Source organism: Gymnoscopelus microlampas (assembly GCF_963454915.1).
Source record: "Gymnoscopelus microlampas genome assembly, chromosome: 5".
Lineage (NCBI taxonomy): Eukaryota > Metazoa > Chordata > Actinopteri > Myctophiformes > Myctophidae > Gymnoscopelus > Gymnoscopelus microlampas.
This window is the reverse complement of record NC_139942.1, coordinates 36,644,593-36,654,586: the sequence shown is the minus strand read 5'-3', so window position 1 is coordinate 36,654,586 and position 9,994 is coordinate 36,644,593. Positions and strand designations below refer to the sequence as shown.

The 9,994-nt window shown below is 40.8% G+C and overlaps 1 protein-coding gene across 1 annotated transcript in view; it reads right to left on the bottom strand.

Annotated features, from left to right (window-relative positions):
- Positions 1-5,985, bottom strand: part of LOC311044794 (ADAMTS-like protein 2) — a 24,212-nt gene extending 18,227 nt beyond the window's left edge. Inside the window, exons 1-2 of the mRNA XM_084056600.1 lie at positions 5,876-5,985; positions 883-966 (exon numbers count right to left, since the gene is read on the bottom strand). Of these exons, the coding sequence (XP_083912726.1) occupies positions 883-966; positions 5,876-5,983 (192 nt within the window). The 5' untranslated portion in view covers positions 5,984-5,985. The remainder of the gene's footprint in view (positions 1-882; positions 967-5,875) is intronic.
- Between the last annotated feature and the right edge of the window lie 4,009 nt (positions 5,986-9,994).

The window sequence follows — 9,994 nt, the reverse complement described above, 5'->3', positions numbered from 1 at the left end:
ACGGGTAATTGTGAGTGAGTGAGTGAGTGAGTGAGTGAGTGAGTGAGTGAGTGAGAACTGTCCATCCTTTCGACTTGGTGTGTGTATCACAGAGGAACCCAGGGAGTGATGTGCCGAATGTCGGTTGGCCAGAAATGACTTGCAGCAATCGATCTCCATTCATGGAAGATTGATTGCGGTTGGCCAGAACTCGGCGGTTGCCAATTGTTGTGGAGTCTTTTATAACCAAGTAACGTTATGTTTATACTGTGCAGGATACTTATACTGTTTCAGTCTGAAAAAGGTGCCACAAAGGGAAAAAAGGCACGCACACCCTGTCCTGTTGGGCTGGGTGCTGGATCAATGATTCAACATGAAATCCGTACACCATAATGCTGCTCCCATCGTGCGTTTTTTCTTTATTGGTAACGCTTCGAGGCGGGAGGCTCTTCCTCAGACCTTGACTTACGTTACCAATAAAGAAAAAAAACACGACGGGAGCAGCATTCTAGTGTGCGGATGTTATCATATATTTTCATATTATTTTCAGTCTATCAACTTTGTAAGCATTATGTCGAGGTCTTCTTCTTTAGGGCACTCTTTATTAGGATTATGGGTATCTCAGTAGATTCTCCATGGCTGCCTGTACACAAAATGTAATACTGCTGTTACATTTCTAACTAATATTGTCCTATTTTAGTTTTTTTTTGTTGCTTATTTCTTCATTTGAGATTCTGTGTCTCAGGTGGAGGAGCCACCAACGAAGTGAATGACGTTACACAGCCATTGAACTACTTGACTCTGATTCTGATTCAGCACTGCAGAAAGTAATAGAATGTACCTTAAAGTAAATCCCTCTTGGGTGGTAGTCCTATAGTATGTTATTGTGTATGTGTGTGTTACCTGTGGTTGTCGGCCAGTCTGTCTTCCATGGCTATGTTTCTGAAGATGTATCTGGTGCACCTCCCCTCTCCCCTCACTGCTGTCCTGGCACACACACACACGCACACGCACACACACACACACACACACACACACACACACACACACACACACACACACACACACACACACACAGACACATGAATACACTCATGCATAGAAGAAACGTGACACGCTAGCACGCACGCACACACAGTCACACACACACATGCGCATAGCCGCACACAACTTTGGTTCTAACAGAAAACCGAAGCATGGATTTTAGATCAACTCAGAGGGGATAGAGAGAGATAGTGAAAGAATGACAGTGAGAGACTACGAGATAGCATGGGGGGGGGGAATTAAAACCAGAGCTGGCTGCAGAAGGACAGCAGCCAAGACTTAAACACAAGAGGGAAGGAGAGAAGAAAAAGAAAAGGAGAGAATGAGACAGAGAGAATAAGATCTACTATGTAGCTCAAAAGGAAGAACATGGAACAAACAGTGAAAGGATAGAGCTAGGCACTTTGGATTAAAGACTACGCTGAATTGACTGAATTTAGTTGGACGAGTGAGTAAAAGCAGTTTCACTGACTACTGTAACACCTGATCACCTGGCTGACTGACAGTTATTATGACAATGCCATATACTTGTCCTTGTAGCTTTTTAAGCCCTAAGGTCTCAGTTCTGAAAAGACAGCTGCTCCCAAAAACTATAGCGTTCAACTGGGAGCTTCCGTATATCAGAGAAGATTCATTATCTATAATCAGTCTATAGCCACATTTATTTCCCTAAATGTTTCACTGTCGTCTAAACTCTAATACGGCTTCATAATGTAAATAGTGCTAACAAGTATTGGATGTGTTAAAGTGTGCAAACATGGTGTTTGAAGTTGGATTTGGGTCAACTTGGCTCAGTGTGTAATACAACACACTTGTGCCAGGTGTTTTCAAATGCTCCAGCCTGACTACTGTCTAAGGTTCAAATCTTGAGCTGTATTTCCACTCCAAACAAAAGCCACAAAATAAAAATCAAGGGCACAAAAAACAGATCACTGGTGGCTACAGACACATAACATTCATGTTACGTATCTGGATAGAGCTACAATAAAGCATGGCATGTAAATCTCAGAAGGTGTTAATGCTGCAGCATTGACCTGGTATCCTCAGATGAACTATTCTGTTTTGAAAGGGAAAAACTACATATAACAAAGCCATTTTATTGCCAGACATCTAGCTACACAATGTAAATATTATGGATGAATTGACGTAAGCAGTAATCTCTATTTTGCAGAAGACAGAGCTATTTAATTTCAGCATGGACAGCAGAGTTGGATTTCAAAGCCAGATGTAAATGAAATTTGAATAACTGTCTTATCAGTAGTATACTTTCACATCACATAGGGTGAAATGTTTTGCTCTCGAGGACAGCTGGTTTGTCCTGCACAAAGCCAGAAAGAAATACCTGGGTTTGTCTTGTTTTTCTCAGCTTCTCTCTCAGCTTCTCTGCTCCAAACATGCTGAGTCTCAACTTGGTGATATTTATTTTACAATTCGCAATTTAGGCATTTAGCAGATGCTCTTAATCCAGGGCGATTTACAGTAAGCGTATATATATATATATATAATAGGGGGACTGTGCCCCCTATTATTATTATATATATATATCTTTATATGTACATTTTTTAACCCTTCTACCTAACACAGCCTATCCAAATAACACAGTGGAAAGAGACAGGAAACACGGAGAGAGTAGGGGAGTGATTTAGCAAATGGTCCAGCTGCTGGCAGGGAACTGAACCGGGGACTCGCTGTCAGGTATTAAAGCCCATGTGGTACGCACCCTAACCAGTAACCACTCAGCTGACAGGTTGCCCCTTGACCAACAACATTAGCTTCCTTTGTATCTATCTTCGCTTTTAAAACCAGATGTTACTGGACATTCAACATGTTCACAGACCCACATTAGATATACCAGTCCACTTATGAACAGTGAACAAAGGAAAGGCTGCTTTCATTTATTAAGCTCCACACAAATGGAACAAACTTCAGGACTCTCTGAAACTGGTTTGATTGGTCTCAATAGGTAAGACATTTAGGGTGCTTCTTGAGGACACACTACATAGTGACTGCACCTGTTTCATGTAAGCCTATACTTATTTGCATCTGTGATGTTGTAATGAGGTTCAAATGTTTGTTATTGTTTTTTATTATATGTATTGTGTTTTTATATGCTGTGATCAAGGCGTCCTTCAAAAAGAGAGCTTGCTCTCAATGGGCTTCCCTGAATAAATAAAGTGAAAAAGAAAGAAGACAGATATTCACATGGTAGCCATTTTGCTCTTACATCATAGGTGGGACATCCCCGATGAATGACATGACGTAAGAGCAAAATGGCCACCATGTGCATATGGTAATGCTGCAATAACACGTTTCAAGACCCTTTGTGGCACCATTGAAATCACGGTAATTATAGAAGGTTACAGTGCATTATGGGTAACGACTGGTTTGGAAGACTATACAGCCTTTGGAGGAAGAAAATCGAGGTGATGATGTGCAAACTATTTTTTTATTTTTTTAACTATGTATTTTATTCTGGAATGAATCAACTTATTCCACAATAATCATCTTCACAGCTGGTGAAGCTGGAATTGTTTAAGATTATTGCTATGGGCCTTTTCTATTTCCTTGGCAACTAGATGAGACAAAAAGGGGGCATTCCAATAACAATTTATGGCTAATTGTGGGAGCTGACAGAATGTAGATATTGAGCAGACTTTAAGTGCAATAAATCCTCCTACTTTTGTTTATAACAAGAATCTGGCACATTGGTGGTGTACTTAGTGTGTTATAAATCTGAGAGTAAATGTGCATATGCATGGTTTCATCTTTTTTCCGTACACAACTTTCTTTTCAGTGGTGAAGCTATGCCAAGTTTTACACAGGAGAGGAGACCCTAACACTGCCTTAAATGGGGTCTGCTGCCAACACATATTGTGCCTTTAACCCTCCATGCCTGAAGGTTTCAGTGGCCTTCTTGGAGTGGTAGGTGAGACAGTTATTTTACCAGTGTGTCAACTGGTCAGTCAGATAGCCTGCTAGCTGCATCACAGCTTCTCCAGTTGTTGATTTCCATTTGGACATTGTGCATGACTCAGGCACTTTAACAGCCAAAACGACGACAGCCAGTTGAATTATTTTTCATTACAGCAACGTTTTGAGGTAATAGAGTTGGGTAATAATGCCTCCAGCCAGGCTTGACAATAGTGATGAAGTCAGTAGTACACAATGGGGAAACAAACGGATCCAGGAAAAATTGGTCACCGCTGTTAGTAAATTGCCCATCTGTAGGGCCTACTACCTTCTCAAAATGTTGTGTATCATGGGACGGGACTATCACCATTGCTTACGCACGCAAAGCACGCGCACACACGCACAGGAAGGGAGGGAGGGAGGGAGGGAGGTGGGGAGAAGAGGGGGGCAGACAGACAGAGAGACCCCCACTGTGCTTTGATCTTGCGGCAGAGAGAAAAGGAGGACGACAGACAGGAGTGGAGGAGGTGAAGAGAGCATAAGAAAGTCAAAGTGTGGAAACTTTGTGTTGATAGGGTTGTGGTGCTGGAAACACTACACAGTCATAACAGTCAAAACACACTAACAACAATTCAAGACTCATTGCATCATAACACCACTCATACATTCAAAAACGAGAAAACTACCAGTGATGTAAAAAGTACTCTCATATTTTTTACTTAAGTAAAAGTACCAATACTGCAATGTAGAAATACTCTGTTGCAAGTAAAAGTGCGGAATTAAACAATTAATTGAGTAAAAGTACAAAAGTATTGGTATCAAAATGTACTTAAAGTATACCAAAGGTAGAAATACTCTATAGGCAGAATGTGTCGTTTCACAAATTTTAAAATGTATAAAATGTATACAAATGTTTTAAAATAGCAGATCTACAAGCTCACAATGCATCACATGGCGACGCATTGTGAGCTTATAGATCAGCTATTTTCAAATGGCCGAAATGTATATAGGGCTGTATAATGTATATATGTATTGTGTGTAGTTTTGTAATAATAATCAAAATCTACAAAGTTTTCAAACAATTGTAGTGTAGGCCTACGATATTTGCCTTTGAGGTGTAGTGGAGTAGAAGTAAAATTACAGAAAATTGGAAATACTCCAGTAAAGTAAAAAAGAAATCCTCAAAAGTGTACGTAAGTAGGCCTACAGTACTTGAGTAAATGTATTGAGTTACTTTACACCACTGAAAACTACACAACATGAACCGCATGACTTTGTAGTCCAATATGCAGCCATATGGGGCAAATGCTCAAGTTCAACAAGGTTGTCGGAGATGGAAAACCATTATCTTCCATTACTTTTCTCTCCTTTATATACGGTTAATGGCGAGGAAGATGGAATTGATATTTGTTTAACCACTTAAACCCCAGCATGATGCATCCCTATTGTGGCGAAAGCTTTCGCAGAAAATAGCAGATCGGCAAGCTTTACAGCCCCTGGAAGCTTGTCGATCGGCTATTTTCTGCAAAAGCTTTTCTCCACAATAACAGAAAACATACTAGCACAGAGCCCTGAGGGACTCCGCTCAACCATATGGGGTTTAAGTGGTTAAAGAGTCAAAGACCCCCGTCAGATCGCTCACCGTGAGGCTGCGACCCTAAAACCCCGAACAGAAAAACTGCAAACTGCAACAGATTATGTGTTGAGTTGAGCAAAACGTCATTCTGACTTAATTTACATATTGAAGTTAAAGATTGGAGCGAATTGAGCCCCGTGTCGGGTTGAAAACGACCGGTTTTTTTTTACCCACTCGACAGACATGTACGTCCATAACTTGTCAACTTTGAACAACTGAATGTAGATCAGTTCACGTTGTGTGAACGGATCTGCATTCAGTTGTTCAAAGTTGACATTCACGCTCCGTTGCTCAGTTCATATCTACCTTGGTGGCCTGGTGGTTGGTGGTTATTAGTCTGGTTACTGGAAGAATCAGAACCTGCAGGAGAAGCACGGAGCAGGACGGGAGAACTGACCGTCTGTGGCCGAACATGGTTCATTCAGGAGCCGACAACACCTCCCCTCTCCACTCCCTCCCAACCCCACTCCTCTGCTCTGCTCAACTTCTCCCTCCTCCCCCTCGCCCTCCTCACCCCCCCCATCCCCCTCCTCATCATCATCATCATCATCATCATCATCCTCCTCCTCCTCCTCTCAACTCCCCTCCTTGCTTTCGGCAGAGTTTAGATCCCATGGCCTGGAGGGACAGGTTGACTAGTTCTTTTTCTGGTAAATATAGGACATACTTTTGTTTTACTTTGTTATTGTATAACTATGATAACATACCTGTAAATAGGTAATATAATATATTACCTATTTACAGGTATGTTATCATGTGTTAATGTGGGGGGGGGGGGGGGGGGGTGAAAATCCCCCAAAAAGAAAACAAAGTTATTTTCCTTGTTTGTACTGTTTAAAAACGGCCGACTTGAGGACCATTTCTCTTTAGCCCCAGTCACATGTGTTGTTGTTGCTTCCAACAGAGGATGTGACACATTGACAACCCCTGACAACCAATCTAGCCAATCACCTTAACTCTATGCCTCGATCCCTTTGTGGTGGGACCACGCCCCTGGTGTCTCTCTCTCTCTCTCTCTCTCTCTCTCTCTCTCTCTCTCTCTCTCTCTCTCTCTCTCTCTCTCTCTCTCTCTCTCTCTCTCTCTCTCTCTCTCTCTCTCTCTTCTCCCTTCCCCCCCCTCTATTCTAATTGTCAAAGACATAATACATTTACATTAGCAAAGCAAGTGTGAAATAGCTAAATGTATTGACAAATAAAAACAGAGTTGTAAAATTGCAAACAAATGTAGGACAATAGGTCTTATAATTTTAAAATAAAAAAACGAATGTAAAGATCTGCTCTGTAATTTGTATGTACAGTTGGTCTACCAAGATCAGTACAGTGCAGATGATGCTGAAAACCAAGAGCACTCAACAAGCATGACTTAATACTATATAGCTTCTGCTTTCTTGCACATTCCCCATACCATACCTTAAATGGTTTGCCTGCTGTCTACCTGTGTAGGCCTACTTTTACGTATGTTTTATGTATGCATTATTACCTTATAATTGTCTTATTTGTATTTCTTAATTTTGCTCCATTACATCCAGTACAGTAGCCTATTAGTTTTTATTTCATCCAACCAGCAATTTGCTGCTTACCTGTATGAAATTGATTCATCTGGTCTTGATTATTTCCCTTTGTGTCCCTTCTCATAGTGTATGTAATTGAGAGTCAATTGGTTGTCATGATGGATTGATTACCAGTTGAAAAAGCTTTACCTGGTGTATAATAGCTGTGTAATTGTTTACAGTAAACTTCACAATAACGGTCACAAAGTAGGCTAATAATGATGCTTATTTAGCATTCTTATGCAATTATGAGAGTTACGTCACTGCTCTTTGATGTGTTTTTGTGTAATTCAGACATTAAGGCTAAAAGAATAACACAAAAATGTCCTGGGGACTTGTTTCCATTGTGGTCCTATGTATTCAATTCATAAGAAATTATGCTATGTTGGTATGTTACGTTTTTGTGAGGGGGGCTGTAAATACTGTATACCTTGTGATTCTACTGAGCTTTGTTTTGTATTGAATTATATGTATTGATTAATTGAGTATTGGACCACAATGGAAACAAGCCCCTGCATGGGGCTTTACGTGTCATCATTTTAGCATAACTTTTGACTGTACAACATATACTGTTAACAATCGAGTTGATAAAGTATTCAATCAATCAATCAAAATTATACCCGGACCCCCTTACATGTGTTCCCTTTTTATTTTTACTCAAAGTGGTGTCATGGAGTGCAACTTCAGTGACCACAATATCATTTTCTGCACTTGTAAAATTCATAAATCTGTAGTTAATTGTCACAACACAATCAGATACAGAACAATGAAACACTACTCTAGTGAAGCTCTAACAACAGCTCTGGAGAAAATGGACTGGTCCAATGTTATAAATAGTACATCAGCCGAGGAGGCCTGGTCTTGTTTTAAATCTGCATTTTTGTCTGTCAAAGGGTCAAAGCCCGTACTGAACCTCGGATGAATGGAGAAATCCACTACTCTGCTTACAGGAAAAAAATGTATGAGCAACTGCTTGAAAAGATTTTAAAAAACTACGTAATGTAGTAAACAACTTGAAAAAATGCCAAAAGGAATTTCTTAAAAGAGAAAATTGAGGAAAATGAAAACTCTAGAAGGCTCTAAAACAATTAATCTTCAACAACAAACTACAAACTAAAACTACAAACCTCAGCATTATTTCAAGTGGCTCGCTCATTACTGACAAACGGATTGTGGCAAACTGTTTTTTTACTACCATTGCCACTGCCATTGGCTCACTAACCACTCAGCTACGGCCGTGATGTCAATGGAACCACGTCCTCGTCCCTCCCATGTGAACTGTGGGATTCCCCAAGGAAGCATATTAGAGCCGTTACTGTTCCTTATACATTAACGACAGGAAAGCAGCTTGTAACTGCAATCTTTCTTGTTCGCTGACGACTCTTGGTCTCGGGCAAGGACAAAATGCAAGTTGAGGAAATCCTCAGTTCTGAACTCAGTAAAATCCGGTAACAAACTGTCATTACACCTTGGTAAAACAGAATCCATTATTTTTGGGTCCAAACATTCCCTTAGTAATGTTAATGCAAATGATTTCAAGGTCAGAGTTCACAATATAGTAATCTCAAGCAAATAAGAGGTTACCCATTTGGGCTGTATTCTTGACAACAAACTGACAGTTGAAAAGATTGCATCAAAATTGATCAAGAAAGTCAATCAAAGCACAGGATGTTGGGGCTAAATGTCTTCTTTTGTCAACAAAAGACTCTTGCTGCAGCCCTCATTCAATGCCACTTTGTTTGACTATGCTTGCACCTCTTGGTTCTCCAACATCTCAATGTCACTAAAAACTAAGCTTCAGACCACCAAAAACAAACTGATTCGACAACTTCTCTGCCTAAAGCCCATGGGTGTTCACTCTCCATTCCGACATCTCACCACTCCGACTAGTGGCTTCCGCGTGCGGTTAGGGTTAGGGTTAGGGTTAGGTATAGGGTTCGTCAACGTCGGAAAGGCGACATGTCGGAAAGGAGAAATGCACCCAAGCCCATGACCTACCTAATTCCAACACACTTTGGTAGTCTGGGATGGCACAGGGTTAAGCAATTAAAAATGTGATTGGTATATAAGATAGTCAAAGGGGCAGTGCCCTCAATACCATCATACATGACTAATTACTTCTCCAAAGTGAATGACACCTACAGCCACTGATGGAGTTATTTTGATTGATCATAATTTGTCTAGTGCCCTAAACCTGCTTTAAATGTCAAATTAATGTAATAGCTGTCATATTGGCCTAAATTCCATCATACTCTATTCTCCCTATGTTCTCCTGTCTCTGTCTATGCAAGGTCAAACTAGCTACAGGCGTTCTGTGGCTATCAGTTGTTTTAAGAACACTGTATCTCGGTGTTCTCCTCTGCGCTAACAATTCCTTCAGCGCCACTGAAGTCACCACTGACCAGTGACCGGTCAGACCCGAGGTCAACGTGTTATTCGAGACATATGGACGCTGTTTTTCCAAAGATAAACGGTCACACCATCATCATCATCTTCATCATCTACCATCCTCATCTGACGACGACGTAATCATCACTATCCACCAATGGCAGGACTACACCTCCGAAGGCTGGACGCTCGATGTATCTTCAATGATGTCATATGTTTATGTTACCGGACGCTGTTAAAGTCCAGGGCTTTCTCTGTTTAACGGGAGAGAGACGACGACCGATGATGCGTTAACACCTGCTGATACTGTAAACTTTCCATTACTCTCTCTGTCTGAATACAAGATATTCCCTACACCCAATGGCTGCCTGTGTTCTGAGTCTGGTTTTTCTTTGTCGCCTTTGATGAAAGTTACCGGTACTTATATACATACTTATGTGATGTTCTGCCATGCATGGGTATCTATATATATGGGTGATAAGGAAAA